Source organism: Fringilla coelebs (genome assembly GCF_963513975.1).
Source record: "Fringilla coelebs genome assembly, chromosome: 1".
Lineage (NCBI taxonomy): Eukaryota > Metazoa > Chordata > Aves > Passeriformes > Fringillidae > Fringilla > Fringilla coelebs.
The window spans coordinates 18,543,193-18,564,027 of record NC_140028.1 but is presented as its reverse complement, the minus strand read 5'-3'; the positions used below and the strand labels follow the sequence as shown (position 1 = coordinate 18,564,027).

At 41.0% G+C, this 20,835-nt stretch overlaps 1 protein-coding gene across 1 annotated transcript in view; it reads right to left on the bottom strand.

Moving 5' to 3' along the window:
• SYBU (syntabulin) overlaps positions 1 to 20,480 on the bottom strand; it is a gene marked incomplete at its 5' end in the record, with an annotated part of 39,208 nt that extends 18,728 nt beyond the window's left edge. Inside the window, 3 exons of the mRNA XM_084226742.1 lie at positions 6,749 to 6,950; positions 20,097 to 20,283; positions 20,454 to 20,480. Of these exons, the coding sequence (XP_084082868.1) occupies positions 6,749 to 6,950; positions 20,097 to 20,283; positions 20,454 to 20,480 (416 nt within the window). The remainder of the gene's footprint in view (positions 1 to 6,748; positions 6,951 to 20,096; positions 20,284 to 20,453) is intronic.
• Between the last annotated feature and the right edge of the window lie 355 nt (positions 20,481 to 20,835).

Below are 20,835 nucleotides of genomic sequence, written 5' to 3'. Positions count from 1 at the left end.
TACTGACCGCTACAACCACCAAACTTTCGCAGGGTGATGTCCCTCTGGGCTCAACTCCGCAGCACAGGCTCTGAGGATGGCATGGGCTGGAACCCAGACACGGTGTCCTCACTCCTGGGGGGTGAGATGTGCATGTGCATCCCCCCAGAGCACACCCTGCTCCTCTGGGACCCATGGAACGGAGGCCTGTGCTGGCAAGCGAGGCAAGCAAATCTACACTGCTCCATAGCAACAGACATGAAATTAAAGCAGTAAAAGATGCAGGAGGACTCGGCACACAGAATTACTATCCAGAAACACTTTTTTTATTTAGAAAATCCGCAGTAGCTATTTTGCAGCTCTTTTGTGTGGCAAAATGACATGTGAGGGGAAAGAAGAAAAGCAAAAGTAACTGAGGAAAATGAATAGGGTCTAAAACTGCCTCAACTGCATTTGTTAGATTCTGTATTAGAAAAGGTCTCAGTGTCATAAATGAAATTATGAAATACACATAGTAAAAAGGGAGAAGAGTGTGATTGAAACTGTACAGGAAACAAATGATGCATGCGGTTGGATTTGAATGTCAGGATGGTTATAATGGCTGCTATCAGGTGTGGGATAGAAAGAAAGCATTCAAAGCATGTGCTTACATCTGAGAAAGATGCTTCCTCCCTTTTTATTGCCAAGGTGATGTTTTAAAAAACAGATCAAAAGCCTTCCAGAAGCACAAGTACTTGACCACTGTGTGTCTGCTCTTTGCCAGATATCAAGTGGCTTAGAGATATAATGCTCAAGTTAAAGCCCTCCTTATCTGGTTTAAGTTACTTGGGGAACCTGGACTTTGCTCTTCCTCTTTTCATTTGCAACCTCCTCTGTACTTGGCAGAGAATCTAAGCTCTATACTTATCAATAAACATTGTCAGATCAAGAGATTCCTTGTTATTAATTCAAGTAATTTAAGGGAAGAACTAATGGTCAGTCATAGGCAAGAAATTGCATCATGTGGTATCAACTCAATTCACTTGGCTAATCTTGAGAACCTTTTTTTGTTCTATGACCAATTATTTAAAGTACACTGAACGAGGAGTAGCCCATTTCCTAATTTCAGCATTCTTATGCATGTGACACCAGCCACATCTAAGTAATTGACTGTTACTAGGAATGGAAGCATGATTTTCCCAATTTCACCACTCAAGAATGGTTATCACTGGTTGCAGGACAGTACCATGGTGTTCACTGATTAAACATTTGTAACCGGGTTAAATGTTCTTTGCCATACCCTTGTTCTAAATTATCCCTCCCAGAAGAAAAGGGGCAGTCTTGGAATGTGGGTTATGAGGTGCTGTTAAGTAAGTTACAGCAAAAAGACAGACACCAGACTTCTTACTGCTCTTACCTTTGTGGGATGGAATGAAGAATGCCCATTTGTTTTAAGCAGTCAAGGCATTTTTCTATCTGCAGAGGTTTTCCATTGGTTTTGGTGTGGGTTTTTTTCAAACAACCAAACAGTGTGACTTTGTGTTAGAATACACAGTACACCATCAGCATTTTAAGAAGTGTTTAAACATAATAGGTAGATGTCCTAGCAAGTAGCTAAAAAGATTCATGAATTTCTTTGTGTGCCATAGGAATTGTTCAAATTAGCACATTCTGTGACGTGTTTTTTGTATTCTGTACTGTTGCTCCTGAATAACAGGGACAACAGATCTATTATTTTCCAACTGCTTGCAGAAATTTGGTACAGAGAATAAAGAAAAGTCATGCAAATACCAGATCAAATGTTCTTGGAGAAATGTGCTGGTACAACATGTCTTTCTAATGTTTTATCAAACTTTCCAAGATAAAACAAAATCCTATCATTGCAAAATTATGCACTCACAAGGAAGTTCTTGACAGTGAAATAAATTTCCAGAATTACTTGTAAGACAACTCTCTCACAGAACTTACACACCAACTCATGTTTTTCAAGTGAAGCACATACACACACATACATCAGAGTCTGATTACTGCTATTCAGTCACTGCTATTCCCTACTGTCAGACTGAAATGAGGGAATGAGTTGACAAAAGACCTGTAAAATAATACAGCCAGATGTCAAGACTATTACCTGTTTTTTAAAACAACCAAAGCAACTGCCTTTAGAATACAGACAGGTATGGAAGTAAAGTAGCAATATGGATTAATTTATTTGCTAATTGTATACTAATGGATTAACTAATCACTAGTCCTTGCTTTCACAGGGGACTCCCAGAAATAAGCTCTTGGACATTTAGTGTCCTAGGAATCTAATCCTCACACACCAGACAATTAAAAAAAGAATAAAAACCCCCCAAACTTCAGGAAAAGCATTATGTTTTAACAGCTAGACATTGTTAACACATAAAACATGTTTTGCAGCGAACACTTGCATTTCTTCTCTGATCTGTTTGGCTTATTTAAGTTCTAGTCTTAATATTTCCAGTTGTCTAGGGTAATTTTCCTTGCCTCCTTTTTGATCACGATCAGCTCCAACACTGACTAAAAAAGCACCTGTACTATTGAATAGTCACAACCAAGTAAGGGAAATACATTCTGCTCCACCTGTCTCTCCTAAAACTCCTAACTATGTTAAAGCCTTTAAAGATTAATCTGTTCAGACTGGGACACCCCATCCCAAGGCTCATTTATGGTGGCTTAATAAATTCACCGGGAAAAAGTAGGAAACACATGTTGAATACAAGATTACTTACTTTGCCTTGTACTTACTATTTGTTAAATAACACTTTTAGTTGAATAGTGATTGTTAAAAGATGATACTTATTTTCAGTATACCTTCTTTTTTATGAACTTAAGTGGCCAAGCAAGGGCAGGAAAAACACAAATGATGGCTTGCAACTACTTAACTATAGATCTGGCTGACGCACTATTTAAAGGACAAAAAAAAGTCCAGCAACATAGGTTTAGAAAATCACTGGGAGGTAAAAGGGACCTTTTGAAGCCGCCCAGCCCAATTCCCCACTCAAGCAAGTCTAGCTGGAACAGGCTGTCCAGGACCATATCCAGTTGAGTTTTGACTATATCCATGGATGGAGACTCCACAGCTTCTCCAGGCAATGTGTGCCAATGTCTGGCCACAGACAAAAAAAGTGTTTTCTTGTGTCCAGATGGAATTTCATGTTTTTCAATTTGTGCTCATTGCCTATTGTCCAACAAATGTAGGTGCTCTGTGTGGTGGATGCCTCTGAGATTCTCCCGTTAATTGGAACAAAAAAAAGTTTTAACGTCCAAACTCCCAGTGATGACCCTTCTTGAAATATAATCCGTAGCAGTTCAATGACACTGAAATCCAAAATATTGCTATTTTAGCCAGATTCAGTAATAAATGGCCAGATGTTTTATTAGCAGTGAAAAAAACCAAACCCTTTTTGCATAGTCCTCTGCTACCTGGAATATTTATTATTGTACCAAGATGTGAATGACAGACAGCCAGTCCTTGTAAGGTTTGTGAGCTTACCCTAACTGGGGCTCACCTAGGGCTCCTTTTGTGCCACAGTGTTTACACATCTATTCTGCAGGTTTTTGAAGGTGCTAAAAGCTCTGGGACAGCCTTAGCGTTTTTTTCTTAGATCTTAATAATTTCATGTGAAACTTCAGCAATTCCAGGGGTTCTAAGAAACAGCAAACAGCTCCAACAGCAAACATTCAGTAAACTGTCCCAAGTGTGCCTGTAACACCAAAAGCAAGAAAACCCGAACTTTACAGAAATGCTGAACACAGCTGATCAGATGCCATTCTCAAATTCTAATGCTCACATAGATTTAAATACATGTCTATGTTAGTTTAAGACTTTTAAAAGTTATTGACACAACTTCTGCTGAAGATTCTTTTCTTTATCCATGTCTTTGAAAGAGGCAGATTGTGAATCCTTTCACTAAGTGTTCTAATGGATGTCGAAAAAGCAGATGAGAAAGACTGTCAAAGGAAGCAAAATAATTCCCACGGCTCTCAACAGGATGTGGACATAAACTACAGGAATTCAGGAGGGATGCTTCTAGGAGGACTACACAAGAATGTGAGCATGTAGAAGTGCTTATGGTTCTGTTTATTCAATTACAAAAAGCGTAGGATTCAGTACAGCATCTTGATACAAAACTAAGACCAACATTAATTAAGTCTTTTTGTGCCTTTTTGTGAGGACATCTTCTGCAACACATTTTGTATTGCTTTTAATATTATGTAAATGAATCACATCTAAAAGAAGGACCAACTTCTTAAATCCAGAAATTAAAATGCTTGTGGCTACCTCTAAGAGTGGATGTTCTATTATTTTCCTTGATGTTCCTGTTCTCTCCATCCCTCCCTGGGAAAACAGGCACAGGTTTTAAGCCAAATTCACTTCTACACTGCTGTGATTCGAATTTAATGCACAATACAAACCATTTCCATCTCTCTCAAATGAATAATTTCTCCATTATTATAAATATTTTATAGGTTTAGCAGGAGCACTTCAGGATTATGTATGGTTCTCTATGCAAACTACATAAAATATGAATGATAGCCTAATCTATTTTGTTAATACTTCAAGAGGTGAAGATGGTTTAGACTCATATAACAAGGCCTTAGGCTGTTTGAGAAGAAAAAAAGGCTATGTGTATTTTGCATTTTGAAGTACAGAAAAGAAAGATGAAGTGATGTTACTAGAGAAGTAGAAAAGTATCAGAGCTTGGGAACAGCCCAAAAACATCCCACGGTTCATTCTCAGTGCTATCCCTTTCTGACATTTCCTGAATGATATAAATATTTGTGTAAGTGTTTCTTCTGAGATTCAGCGTGTTCCAAGAAAACAATACTGGAAACAGACAAATTTCAGCAAAATGACAGGAATTTTGAAGGTCCACAGTGACGGAGGTACTTGTGTAAAAAATGTAGTGCAGGACATGGTAAAAAACAGTAGTAGGCTAGATTTTTGTCTCTCATATATGACTCCTGCTATGTGGTCATTGTCACAAGCCATTTCAGATTAATATGAAGTAGATATAATCTCTATAATCAAGAAGGACTTCTGATAAAGAGAAAATGACACACAATTTCTTTTATATATGACAAGGACATGTTGCTGTTATTCTCCTCCATATCCCACTTCCCTTCTACTGATCCCTGGTTACTCTCTGTGTGTTTTGCTATGTGGTTATGCCTCCTCTTTGCACAATGGCTACATCTTCTTAACTGAGTTACCAGAAATTCATGTGCAAGTAGGTCATGAGGAAGAGACTGGGTCTACCTGAAGCTATGGAATGAGATAGCCATGGAAGAAAATCACATTAACCCCTGTGGCCAACACTGAGGAAAATGAACTGCAGCTGTTCCCTGGCCTCTATGTCTGACATGTCCCACTTGTGTCAGCGCTCACACTATGACATGATTTTGAACAGCTTTTCACCAAAAAATTGTGAGATATTTGGCAGGAGGAACTTAGAAGTACTCTGTAAAACAGACCCAGTTGCTGAATATTGTAAAAGGCTAATAACTTCATATTATAAGGCACTTAAAGTGTAAAACTGAAAACAGTGAAATAATTTATTGAAAAAGATGCATAACTCTTCTCCATGAGTATAGGACTCTTCATTAGAAAAAATCTTTTGCATTAATTATTCACATTTTGCTAAGAGAAATTCATATTCACAAACAAAATGGTTGTGGTAGCCACAGCTGGGGATTTGAGTGTCATATACCCCATTCACTGCAAACCTTGTAAAAAATATTACCTCTCACCCATTATGCACAGCAGTGGGAGACTGGGACCATTCAAGTAACATGGTGCTATGAAATGAACCAAAGAACTTGCAGGGATAGTGGTAAAACAGTTTAATCAACCCTTCCAATGACCAAGCCAGTGAAGACGTTTTGCAACAGATTTTCCACTGTTTCTGGATTAAACATGGTGTTGGCAAATCTGAGCTGGTTTTTCATTGAAGTATCTAAATTGCTTCCAGAGGTAAAATGACTCTGGATACAATATAGCCAGGAGGTACCTGAGATACCTGAGCTCATAAACCACGTCAGTTCTGCAGCTGGCTATGTACAGGGCCAACTCTATCTCCATGATTAATTAAACAGCAGCACAAACATCCTGACCATTGTAATCAAGAGCTGCCTGTACATGAATCAAACGATATAAAATATTTTATATCAACTCACTAAAATTACAGGAACCAATGGCACATCTGGGTATTAGTCTTGGATGTGTGACAGGCAGGTGCTGATTTAGGTGGGGGTCTGAGGTGGCCCTTTAGCCCACAGCACTGGGAGATACACTCCTGACTCAGCCATTGCAGTACAGGTCCAAATCTGCACCACTCCCACACACAGGCTGGCTGTCAGACGTCTTGTATCCCCAAGGCTGTCAGTGCCTGGCAGCACAAAGTTTAAGCAGGATCTAACAATAAATTTAAGGACATCACAAGACATTTTTCTTATTTTAAGTCATAGGCACTGAAATATGTGTGTAATTACTATGAAACAGAATAAAATGAATTTCAGCTATTTGCTATCACCATCGAGCCTCATAAAAGAAGTGAAGATGCCAGTTGATTATATTTCCATGAAAAGGACAGTAACAATAGTGTTTTCATACCTTTCAGGTGGCTCCACAGAAAGAAACCACCTATTTTATTCACTATCAGCATTAGTGATATGACAGGTGGCACAACACAGGTGCCTATGTATGTAGACACCTGTAAATATACCAGTCAATTAGAAAGTGTAATTAAGGAAATGAAAGGAATTGTACTCACCGGGCTTTACAAGGCTTGTCTTTGTCTCCTTCTTGTATCGAGCCAGCTGCGTATTCCCTTCGCTCATTGACCCTGGACTGAATTTCTTCCTCGAAAAGTCTCCATCACTACCAGTGCAAAAACTGATTGGACTGTTTCCAGCATCAGAAGGAGTCTTAACTGGAGATACTGACTGGCTACTAGGACAGCCAGTGTCATCTGAAGAGAAAAGGGGAAAACATCAACACTTCTAACTAAGTATATGAAAGTTAGCAGAAAAAAAGAAAGAGCGTTAGCAGAAAAAAAGAAAGAGTGTTAGCAGAAAAAAAGAAAGAGTGTTTGAACTACGACTCTTTACAGTAAGTGATATGTACAACCTTGGCTCTGAAACCTGGTGAGAAGCTATTTGTTTCATGCATTTTGTGAAGAAATCTTGAATACCTTATGGCAAGCTAAAAGGCAAATACTTGTTGTACTCAGTCTGACAAAATACAAAATAAGGGGCTACATAATTAAAATTCCCATCTAAGATGAATTCCTTTAGCAAGGTTAGGGACCATTGCAACATCAAGTTACACATGAGACACAAACGTTGTGTAGTGCACACTGGCTGCAGAGCAAGCATGGGCCACATGCCTCTAAGAAATGTTCCCATATCTGAACAACAAGACAACAACCTACAGCCCACGTGCACAAAGTCAGGAATTTCATGTAACTGGAATTAATACAGGCTCCTCAAAATGTCTTTCATTTAGAAGCAACCATGATCATAGAACTCTTCCATTCTTGACAAGTGGCTGTTTTAGAAGAGAGTGGGTTATACACAGATTGCTTTTAAAGCTGAACTCCTCTGAGGGCACACCAGCACTCCAGGGCATGAACAGCCACCCTGGGAACAGACCCAGGTCTGTTCCTGACCTCCAGGGATAGAAACACTCCAGCCTTTAACAACCGACTGCAAAGTAAGCAGCCTGACTTTGAATGAAATCCATGTATCAAACTCCATCTAATCATGTTCCATGTAATCTGGAGTAATTGCAGTTCCCCTAAAAGTCATGGTGGTTTAATTGATACACAACAAACTCAAACACGCTACCCTGACTCTCCTGGGGAAATCTAATTGTTCTTTCCCAGGACAAAATGAAAGCTGCCATCTGAATTATGCCATTGCACTCTTCTCCTGATGCATTATCTTTAGCTAACATGAAACCCAAAGAAGTACCTGCAATTGAGCCAAATAATTTGCATGACTGTTTTGCACTTACCTCTTCCACCCTGTTCATAATGTAGGTCAAGAGTCATTTTGTACTGAGCTTTGCATAGGCAGATTGATTTAAAAGTCAGTGCATGACAGCATGTTTATGAGACAGAAGGGACACCCCATATCTAACACCTTTCTGCCGACCTCCCTTCAGCAGGAAAGAACAGCTTTTGCTTTTTTAAATTACTGCTCCCCCAATACAGTAGAAAAACTTTTTTCATGTGATCCAGTTTTCCTTCATGCCTGGGCAGTTTTTCTGTCCTCACTCATCTGTTCCAAGGTTCTGCTTCTCATTTTTCCATGTCCTGCCTTCAGTCCCAAGCAAGGTACCCCCAGCTGCTGGCTGTCCAGAGCAAGCTGCATGGATTAGGCTGCAGGACCAGCCAGCAGCCTGAGGTGTTGCATCCTAGGCATTTGCCAAGTGCCAGGCATGATGCCAAGCCAAGGGGCAACCCAGCTTACTGCCAGAAATGCCTCCCAAGGCACAAAGAGCAGTAACAGTGCAAAGCACCTAATGCACTTTAATCATATTTAATTCTTTCAAATAATCCAAATCAAGCCCAAAAGGGTATCTTTTTGCCATCTTGCTGCTGCCTTCTGTAACTCAGAATTAGTTCCTACCAAAATAACAGGAAAGAGAGCACTGCTAATAAGCTGTTCAGCCTGTCCCTACATTCATCCTGACTAATGCAGGATTGCTGCCCACATGACTTTAGCTTATCCTTTCCATTGCCACCAACATCACAATATAACTCAACACAAAGAAGAGAGAAGTGGCAATTTCCTCCCAAATCAGCATCTGTTTCTCTTTCTCCAACTCCAATTTGGAGTCTCTTCTGCAGGCTGGGTGAATATTACCTGCAGGACAGTGGATCAGCATCACTTAGTGAGCTCCTGAATTGCATTTAAGCAGCTGCTTCAGCTGTGTCCAAAGCATCCTCTCTTTACAAGCACACAAACATTTAGAGTCAAGTATATTCAGAAATAAGTGACAGCTTGTGCAGTTTGTTGCTAATTATGACTTTTCCACTTAGATGTTTCAGTATGTGGCATTAGTGTCCAAGCTTTCTGTTAGAACAAAAACCTGCCCAAAACAAAAAACCAAAACTCAAGCAAAGTCCCCTCCCAACACCTTCCACCCTAACCCACAAGAAGCTATCTGCCTCATCTCTCCACCAATACAGTTACTGCAATACCTGCACAGGTTCTGCAGACCTCACATGTCTTTTTTATATGGGAGAATTTATGCAGAAGTTAACTCCAAAAGCTGTAGAGATGCAGGCTGGAAGAACCACAGGAGCTGATAAAACTTTACACAGTGAATGAACTAAACTACAGTGTTAAAAATCGGGGCACTAAAACCCTCAAATGTGCAAAACTAACTACAATTAGGAAAAAGGTAGCTAAAGAATACATACTAAAATAGCACCAAAATGTTTTATTTACTACCCCCCAACATTGCCTGTAATATCACACTGGTGACACTGTACCATCAGATTATGCCATGTCTAAATATCCTTGTTTTACTGTTAAGAACTTCAGCTTTCAGTGCAACAGGGCATTTCTAAAAAGAACCAATAAGCCTGGCACAAAGAAAAATAGCTCTTCTCTACTCAGACCCCTTGTAACCTTTAGGTACACTAATAATAATAATAATAACCAGGTGAGCACTCCCACTCCAGCTACAGTACAAGAATGATTTTACTGTATTCCCTCTCCTCTGACAGTTTATTTTTTAATGTTATGTAAAAATAGTAGTTCTACTACTATTATCCAGAAACATGAGCAAAATTATAAATTTTCCAGAACTAGGGCAAGCTGTAGAGAAAGATTTTTCTGTGTCAGCCTTTTGAATAATCAAAACATCACCACAGAATGGAAGAGTTGCCTATGAAATACTGGTGCTCACCATCAAAGCAAGCACTGTTGTACATTGGGGGGATCCACCTGACCCACAGCTCACCCTCCTGGCACAAGGAAAAGTTCTAGAGAAGCGTAAGATGCTCTCTAGCTGCTTAGTGCCAGCCAACTGCCTGCCTACCTTCATCTTTCCTGCTCTTGAAACCTTTACAGGCTATTGATTTATATTTAATTCTGCAGGTGAACTCCCCACAGGAGAGCAGCAGACCTCCCTGTGGACCCTGGGGAGCTGATTCCCCCTCCATCTGCAGACAGCCTGACCACCCTCCCTGCTCACTGCTGCAGCGACCCCTCTGCTCCTCACCTGCAAGCAGAACGTGACCGTGGCACGGTGTGCTGTTTCCCCCAGACCTGCAGGCTCCTCCTAAACCCTGCTGGAAACCCTGATGGAAGGAAGTGAAGACCTCCACCTGCCCAGAAATGGGCCAAGATAAGGAATCTCTCTTAAAAAAGCAGGTAAGGAGTAGATGAGCCCACAGTGGGATTCACTTTCTGATATGATGTGCGTGTAGTTTCTGGCAAGGTCAGTTAAGGATTCAACCCTGTAATTCAACAGGAGTTTTGCCCCAGTAAGGACTTCAGATCTGAGACTCCTCAAGAGCAGAGGCAGACCTTATTTACCTTCTCAGGCACATCAGCACCAGGAAGACAAAAAAAGAGAAAGCTGGTAAATAGCCTGTACTTCTGACCTTGCCTGAATTTACTTGCACAAGAGGTAAAATCACATAAATTTATAACACACGATTTCCATTGCTTTCTTTCACAGTGTCTTTTTTTTCCCACAGGGGCCTCCTAGGAGCATTCTGGGAGTAGACTTTTCCTTTGAACATCAGCTGGTTTTCATCACTTGAAATTCTGTGTCCAAGCCCTCTCCCAGATCAGACAGGCCTGCCAAATTTCAAAGCCAAGCAAGGGATAGTCTCTCCTCAAAGAAACCATCGAGAAAGTTGCTCAGAGCACTCTGACATTTGCATGCCCTGACTAATCTTTAGACAGTAAAGTCAAAATATAAACAACAGTATTAATGATAATAATACTCTGAACAATTGACAAAAATACTGTTCTTGTAGATTTTTAGGCTATATGTTAAGATGTGATGATTTTCTCAGCACAGATATCTTGGAAGATTCACTAGAATATGCCTTAGAACCTTCTTAAAAAAAATACTGTCTTTCCCAAAAGGCTTCAAGAAGCTTTGACTATACAACCTCTTTATATAACACATGTAAATAATTAATGATGCTCTCGCTGAGGCAGCACTGACTTCTTTTTACTTTCACTCCCAGCTGCCAGATCGAGTTAGGCACTCCTGTGACACTGAATGGTCCAGTTCCTGCCTGATCCCTATTTCACTGTCCAACATTTGTTTCCTCCTAAGAGTCCCCTGACCAGTCTGAATTTCCACAGAGAAGTGTGGATTCTGGAATTAAACATGTGGCTCTAATGAAATTTTGAATGTTCAGTGTACCAAGACAAAAACAACTTCCTGGCTTTTACCTGATGGTTATGTTTGCATTCATTCCAAGATCTGTTAGTCTGGGTAGCCACAGCTCTGCCAGGAAGGTGCACTGCAAGCTGGCTATTGGCAGTGAGGGTACCACAAAGGGTAATTTTTCAGGGTAATCTCCCAGTCTGCTTGCCTGCCTCACATTTTTTGACCCTCATTTTTTGAACTGTTTTGGTCTTCTCTCCATGGCTAGCCTTGTAGCACAGGGGTGTTTATGCAATTATAGAAGTTGCTGACAGACACCAAAGGGAATACAGCACCTACATTCCACCTCTAAGTCTCTTTCTGTATTAAACAGAGAGAAAGAGGCTCCTCTGGAGGCTGAGTCAGAAGGACAACCCCATCCAGGCTAAATCATCCCAGCACTCTGAGTCACTGCCTGCAGGGTTACAGCTCTCTCCAAGGACCAACACAACACTGCTCTGACCTGGCAGCTGAAGCAGTGAGTGTAAGGGCTCAGTGCCCAGGCAGAGGAAACTGCTAGTGTCCTTCTGGAACAACTGGAAACACGGTAAAAGCAGCAGACAAAACATCAGAGTATAAAATTACTAGTACACATAGAAAGGCAGAGGTAGGAACATATTCACATTCACACCAGCAGGGCCTCAACAGGCATAAATCCTACCTCATACCTCTAGAGGCACCCTCACCTTTCCAGCAACCACTGAGGGAGCACAGCCTAAGGTAAGAAGTTGGAATATTCTCCTCAGCTCCTGATTCTACTGAAACCTGCCATTTTTACTGAGGCCATTCCATGTGATTGTATGTACTCAGTAAGTTTAATAATTTCCTAGTAGCAGTTTGCTGTTTACAAAACCACACAGACTTTAGAAAAATATATTTAATAACTTCACTAAAGGTAGAGTCCTAAAAACGCTCTTAGTTTTGGTCCTTCTGATCAATTTTAAAGTAATTTCTTAGCTATTTTGAAGACCCGTTTGGCTTGGTATTTAAGAGTACGATGCATTTGTGAGACAAGTCTCTTACCAAAAGTCAAGCATAGTAGAGCAGAGCTGGAGCACAAGGACAACTACAGCAGTGTCAGGAAAAGACAGGAGGCCTACTTATGCAAAATCCTGCCATGCAAATAATTTCCACATTTAATCTCGGTGTCCCTGCAGGCAAAACTTGAATTAACTATGCTCCATTTTGCTTGTGAACAAAGGTTGGCTAGCAGCTCCACCACTCCCTGAGGTCATCCACAGAGGCTGTGCAAACTCCTATCCTTGAAGGGTTTCTAGACTCCAACAGACAAATACATGACTGCTGGGATGTGCTGGGAACAGTCCAGCTTCAAAAAAGAGGCTGAATGAAATGATCTCGACAGGTCCCTACAACCTACATGCTTTTCTTTTTGTCACATATTCCACATCTGGAAAACACCCTGCTATTCACAGTCCATTTTTCAAGCTAGAACTTTTGACTGTAATGTTCTAGTCATAAAATCTAACCCAGCAAAATCACGACTAAACATCTTCAACTGGTTGCTGAAGATCATCAATGTACAGGCAACTTCTACACCTGTTGCTCACCAGCCCCTCTGAGCTGGCTTCTGTCACACCCACAGGCTGCCCACTAACTGCTTAAAATTTAGTATGAGAGCTGCTCACTGAATTTGGTAAGAAGCCCTCTCTGCTCATTCACAGCATGGCAAGAATGCTGACAGGCTGAGATTATACAGAAGAGGAGAGAGGAAGGTGAAAAAAGATGGACTGACCTGCTCCTAAGCTTGGGCATCTTTTGCAATGCAGCATTTCACATAAACACATCTTTAAAGCAATCTGCTCTTGATGTCTGACTGTGCAATTTCTAAGTCATACTGTATTAGCTAATTTTAATTGATTTTGGCAGCAAATCTACTAAGGTTCCTTCTACTTGAACATTTCACTAACAAACAGGACTGACATAATCTCTGTCAAAACATATGAAAAGAAAGAGGACTATATAATTGTGGTTTACTGGCTTTGTCATTACATTTATAGCCCTACTAATGGTGTATTACAGAAGAGAAGCATAAAGGCTTACTAGTAAAAATATCAATAAAAATAGTACTGTTACTAGGAGAGGTGTGGTCAGGAATAGCACAGCTCCCTGAGTTTCATTATCACATCACAGAAAACATCTGGATTAGGGGTTTAAGGTGAAAAAGGACTGAAAAATCTATTTGAAAATTTTATAGAAATTTTTAAATTAGATGTAAGGACAGGAAAGAATCTGAAAAAAGACAAAGAAGAATCTTTTCTGTTTGGTATGGGTTTAAGCAATTTAGTAGACCTCAATAATCTTTTCTGAGGACAACAAGTAGAAGTGGAACCACTGCTGCTACCTCTGGGGGGAAAGCATTGACTACATCCAGTGTAAGAAATACTAAGCATTTAATATTAAGTGAAATATATATGTATATATAGTTGGCTTTCTGTGGGGTTTTGTGTGGTTTATTCCATTATGCAGCAAAGAAATAAATTAGAAATATTCTTTCCAGTTTCGAAGGCACCATTTTGGGAAATAAAAATCTTCAATAAACCACAAAGAATTTTTTACCTATTCCTCAAATGGTGCAACATGTTATACTCATCTGGTCTCATATAGCTCTGCCTCCATGGCTAACAGCATATAACTGTGACCCTCACAGCTTCAACATCACCTCATAAGGTTGCTTTGCTTACTTTCTCATGGAAGGAAATAATATATATTCTATCCATTGTTGTTTTATGCATATTTTTCTTTTCTCTTTTCTTTTAACTATCCTCAAGCCCAGAGTGGCACTTAGCAGCACCACAGAATCTAGTCACACACACTTCCAAACACTGTCATGGATATATACTAATCCTGTCAATGTAGGGCTAAAATATGTAATGTTGAATTTCTCCTAAAACATCAAGATTCTCTTTTAACAAAAAGTAAATCGAAGACTTCTGATTCAAGTTGCATTCCTGCTACAAGTTGTTATTTACTTCAGAGTGATGACAATATTCAACTTAACAGAAAGTTGCATGAAAAGCACTGTAAAAAAAAAAGTATTGGATTATGCATTTGTGGTGAAGAAAATATCATATAGTGCTTAGAATTCAGCCTATGGTACACAACAAGATACAATTAAAAGGGCAGTAGAAAGTCTTAGGTGTAGTAGAAAGGGTGACTGTTCTCAGGACACCATGCAAAATGTTCCAGAGAGAATGGGAACTGTCCTACTGACCCCAGGAGGCTCTGGGTTGGGTTTTAAAGGTTCACAGTACTGACAGACACATAAAAAGGTGACAAAAAACATCCAAAAGGTCAAATATTTTGGCTTCCAGATGTTGTTGTGTGGCAAAAAGAACAAAAGGATTTTTACTTAGTCAGGGGGAATAAATACTGAAGTTGAAAGGGAAACAGGCAAAGGCCAAAAACTGGGGAACAAGCAGACTTGCTCTTTAGTATCTAGGCACTGTTCTTATTTCCAGGTTTGGAACAGATCTGTGCCACAGAGACAGAACTGGTGGCTCATAATATGAACCAATAATAAATTATTGAAAGTAAATTGGTCCAGCAGGAAATTCTCTAGGGAAGCAGCAGTGAGAAAAGGAAGCATGTCACCAGTGCTGCTATCATGAAAAAAGGCCATATGTGTATTTTTGAAAACAGATTTTGTTTCAATGTTTTTGTAAATTAATATCACGGTCATCACTGAACTGCCTTACAAAGTGCTGCAAACGAAAGTGCTAGAAAAGTCCTCCAGAAAGACTGAAAAAAAGGCAAAATGACTGTGGGAAAGCATAGCATAAAGGACTGCAAGAGACTCTAACTCTCAATACCACATGCTTGAGAACTTTTAAGCATGTTTCTTTGAATCAGTAACTTAGAGAAAAAATCAAACACATAAACCAGTAAGGAACTATTTAAAAAGATATTTTTTCTTATAAAAAGAAACAAGAAGAATGAGAAAACTCCCTGTTTCCATAGTAATACATACATATATGCAAACAAATAAGAGGAGCAATTACTTTCAGTAATTTAAACTAACTGTCTGGCCTCAATCTGTTGACTTGTTAAAATACAAAAAAATTTTATTTTCTGTATATATTTCTATTAAGGAATATATATTTCAGTAGACATACTTATTTTGTGTAGTCTCCAAGGCTAGATGCTTTATAATGCAATGTGCTTCAATGCTCTAACAGGGAAATTATTTACTGGAGTGCAAGAAGGTACAGCTTTCTTCAGTAATGGTTGTACAACCTCTTCTTCTTGTCTTTGGCAAGCAAAATGGGTTGTGCATTCACATGGACTTAATAAGCCTGCCTAAAGCCTACATGCTTTTTTGGACACACACTGTGAACTCAGCCCCAGCATCCACCAATAGCTGGGCCAACTGGCAAGTAATGTCTGAGATCAAGGGCACGGGAGCAAGTGAGCAAGGAATGGCAACACTGAGATTCCCACTGCAGCACCCACACCCCGGGCTCACAGTGCAGCCGCTGTACGTGTGCATATTCATTGTGCCACACATACAAAGGCAAGTTTTAAACAAAATCTCAACCCTGGAAAAGAACAAGTTATGAAACAGGGATTGAATTTGAATAAGTGTTGTACCAGATATTGAAATCTTAAAGAAAAAGCAAGAACGAAGCTTCAAAACTCCTATTTTTGAAGACAGCGTTGGAGTGAGTCACAGTCACTGATGTACAGAGATGCTGGTTTTCAATAGCTTGTAGGACTACACAGTCTAATTAAAAAGGTGATTTACAGGTAAGCCCAAGAATAGAAGAACTGTTTGCTACAGCTATAAACCAAGTCCTCTGGCTCAAAAATTCTTTTGCTGAAGTAATTATTAAATATACAAGAGCTTCCTGCAAAGCTACATCTTGGTTACCAAAGCTTCACTGCATTCCCTGACAAAATTCTGGCAGTTGGCATCCTAAAAAAGGCTGAAAAAGAATTTGGGCAGTGTTGTAAATGTACTGCATAACACGTCATCTTCATACACATAAATTTAAAAGCTGAGTTATTAAAAAGCCAAAAGTAGAAAAGAAGGTATATCCCAGACTAAATTCCTTTTAAAAAGAAAAGCTGAATACCCTTACTGAGCTTAGCACAGGTTGACTTCAAACAAAGAAGACCAAAACCAAGGACAGTGCTCCACCCAAAGTATCATATTTCTTTCAAAGCAACCTCTAACTGGAATGACCAAAGGCCCAGCAGCTGCTTCTCCATGGATCCCTCAGCAGGAGGCTTGTTTGAGATGCTCTGGATCACATTCTTTGCACAACCGACAATGTAAGTGCACAAAGCCACCTGAAAGCCAAGTGTAACTCAGGAGAGCAACACGTTAGACACAGGCAAATGCTCAGTAGCAGGTGAGCCTCACAAAGCTGCTGGGAAAGTGTTCTTCCGTCCTTTGACATTGTATGAGCTCTGTAGCTAACGTCCAAGACAAAGAAGTGTTCCCATATCAAATGACAACCAGGACCCCAAGTGCTCTAAGGTTTTAAGAAAGGGTTGTAAATGGTGAATTCAGACACAAAAGCTCGGCTGGCCCACAGAACATCCAGACAGCATCCACATTCACTTGGCAGAAACAAAGAATATTAAAAACACATATAAAAAAGCATATTTAAATTTCGTCAGGAATAGCCCAGATATGACTAACACTCTCAATGTGTTTCAAATGGACTTACAAAACAAAACTCAACTGCAAATAATTGACCAACATGATCAAGTGAGGCTCTGATCCACTCAAACAAGACAAAGAGGGAGCTGATCATGCAAATTTAAACCTATCACAGCCAGAACTAACAACTTCTTCAAAAGAAACTAAGCATTACAAAAGCTGTCTCTTTTCAGTTGCCAAGAAATATTTTTTGCTGTTACCACCATGCCTGCAGCACTGCCATGGTTCCCAAAACCAACATTATTAATACCTACAAGATTTACCCTCATTTAAAAGGAAGGAATTCCAAGCCTTCACTTAAGCACTGAGACCAGTGTAAGCACACAGGGAAAATGGACAAGATCCGAAGTTCTAGTTCTATGAAGCAAAAAATACATATTTAATGGATGAAGGGAAAAGAGTAATTTCTGTTGGGGTAAAAAGAAATATACGGATCCTTACTTGGTGTCAATAATAATGGAAGAAAGGTAGAGAACAATCTGCCAAGAGAAGGGTAAAGAGGAAATCAATTATTCCAGCGATCAATTCATACTATCTTCTGCTTACCAAAAACATTTTGGGGCTTAATGCTCAAAAGAAATTACAAGAGACATTTATCCAAATGCTCAGAAACTTTCTCATACTGCTACATTAGTGTTCCCATATGCTCTCGTCTTCCAAATGTACTACTTGCTAATTTTTATAACCTTTTTTGCACATGCTACTTCTATATTAAGAAGAAGCACCAGGAGAGGCAGGTTAGGGCTGTGGCCCCTCCACTCACCTCTCCACACATCTGTTCACCATCCCCTCCCCAGAAACAGGAATTATCAGCCACCTGCTGCCCCTGGGGGATTTCACTCTAAATCAGACAAATGCTGATAAAGAAGGATCATAAGTGGAAGACAGGAAAGAGATGTCAGAGAACGAGGAAATCAAGTCAGTGACTGTTGCCATACCTGCATCCCACTGAAAAATCCATCAAACCTAGCAACAACTGAACCAGGGTCTAGGATGGAGGACAGTGCCTTGGCTGATCCATGGCTGTGTAAGGTCCGAAGACTCAGAGCAGCAAACCACGTAGTGTGTACCTGTATGGGTGCTGCAGGCAGATTTAGGAACACAAAGCACTCACATGGAGAAAAAAATCGAACTAAATCATTGCAGCACGCATGAAATAATAAAAGATTAATAAAATAAATGAGATGAGTGGTTGTGCTTAAGATGCAGGTTAAGAGACCAGCATTGCACGCTGCAATACCTCTGTGAAAGGTGTCTTAAAACTGTCAAGCCATGAGATCAGACACACCCAGAATAAAAAATATGTGCTGCTGGGACTCAAGACAGCCTACACAGTGCAGTGGGACAGCAAGGCTATATGACAGTGGCAGCTACTCGTTGAGTAGATCTGAAGAGCAGGGCAGAAATGCAAAAGATGAAAAAAATGTCAGTGATCAAGATGAAAGGCTTGTCAACCCAGAACCAAAAAAATCAGGATGAAAAGCAGCCATTTGGCAGAGATCATAAAAATAACGTTTTTCTAGAAAGCTTCAAAAGATTTTATTTCTTTGGAACACGCAAACTCAAGCAGGTAAGGTGGAGGGATTAAAAAGGTATGGGAAAAAGACTTCAGCATTCTTACAATCCTATGATGTTTGTTTAACACTCTGCATTGTTCATTAAACAATAACCAAATAGATCATTCCACTGAGCCTGAATTGCAAAATCTGGCAGAGCTAGACTCAAACATGGATATTGTGTTTCTCATCTAAGAAAACTTGCACACTGTGTTCAATACACTGTTTTTTATGAAAGGAGTTTAAAAAGTAATAACAGGAATTTAATCCACTGTAGTGAAGACCAAGATAAATAAGAGCATTCCTGTCTACTCCCAGGAACACCTCTGGTAATTGAAAATACTTTAGTAACTAAAAAAAAACGGAAGCTTAAGAAGTTGCTCTGATACTAACTATTGCAAAAAGACTTCTTATAATTCAGATTTTTAAATAAAGAATAACAGAATCATAGAAACATTTAGGTTGTAAAGACCTCTAAAGTCATTGAGTCCAACCACTAACCTAGCACTTCCAATTCCACCACTGAAAAATGTTATGCTCTCCAAAAAAATGACTATTGAAAACAAATTTCTCCACACCAAAAATACCTTTTGAATTACCACAGGGATAGAGAGTCCAAGGTGTTCATGATGTGACCCTCAATTCTGTTATGTGTGTACATTAAAGTCATTTACAGTGAAGAGTTTCACTGAATTAAAAAATTACTCACCACTAGTAGGCATCTGAGTCTTTCACTGCCAGTTGAGGCATTTAAATTGTGCTAATCTCTACACAGGGCAAATATTCAACATAAAAAAATCTGTTTTCGAGCTGCCCCTTATGTGATATTTCGAAGAGCAAATAACATTTTTTGGTCTACAGTAATAGAGAGTAATAATTTCTGATCAACCACGCACCCATTGCCCTCTCTGTAGAGAAGCCATCATGCCCAGCTCATATCTGGTGACACACTCATCAGTAGAAGCCTGAATTCTGAAATAAACAAAACTTATTTCAATATGACAGTGAAGACTTCACCTACATATTCTGTTCCAATTCATGGAGATCATTGTCAAAAAAACCAAAAGGAATTGCCGTCTGATAGCAAGTCTCCTGTTTTACCGACTTTTGATTTAAGGGCTTTTCAAAATGCCTTAATACCACGCTGCAGTTGTTAAGGCAAATATTTCTCTTTAAAGCAATGCTTCTGCCGCAATAAAACCGCCAACTTTTTTAGCAGAGGATAGCAGAACTCGGAATGGAAACATCTGGTGTCGTTTACGGACACATATTAAAAGAACAGATACTAGATCTCCCTGGAAAAATCAATGGTTGCCCTTCTTCATCGGTAAAACGGGTTGCTCATGCGGGCTCGATGGGAGCCCGACGCACAGATGCTGCGGCTGGGATGACAGCGAAGCCTCGGGGATGGCCGTGCGGGGCACACCGTGTCCCCCGAGACACGGAGCCTGGGGGGATCTCTCTGCGGTACCTGAGCAGAAGCTGTTGCTGCTGATAGTCCTGCCGGAGCCCGCGGAGGAACTGGGAGGGTTGAACTCCCGGCTTTCCTCTTCCGAAAAGGGCGATTCGGAAGCGGGAGATACCTTCTGCTGCGGCCGAAGGACCAAGCGGGGGATGCGGCTGCGGGACACCTCCTTTTCCTGCTGCGTCCTCTGCTCCTGCTCGGGAAGGGACACCCCGTCAGGAACCTCTCGGATGTGCCCTCCTCCTTCCATCATCGAGGCAGGGGCAGGCAAATCCCGGCCCCTCCGCCCCCCCAGGGCGGGGGCAGAACGCGATTTGCCTGCCCCTGCTTCTCCTCGCTCCCCGTCCATCCCCGGCTCCTCACCTTGCCGCTCTCCCGCAGAGGCCCCATCGCTCCTCAATCACGGCGCAGCCTGGAACAGGCACCTGGCATGGGCGAGAGGGATGCGCTGAGCGGGGCTGCGGTGCCGCTGTCGCTGTCGCTGTCGCTGTCGCTGCCGCTGCGGCGCTGGGGGTGGCGTTGCCCGGCCCGGCCCCGCCGCCGCTCCCCGCCCCGACACGTGGTGCCGCCGCAGCGCCCGCGCCGCCCCCGGGGCGCCGGCAGGTGCGGGGCTGGGGCTGGGGCGCGGCCCTCGGCCCGGGCCGCCGCAGCCCCTCGGTACCGCTGCCCGGGCAGCTCCCGCCGTCCGAGCGGGCTTGCTGGGCCCTGGGCGCGAAAGGCGGAAAGGAACGCTGGCTTAGGAGAC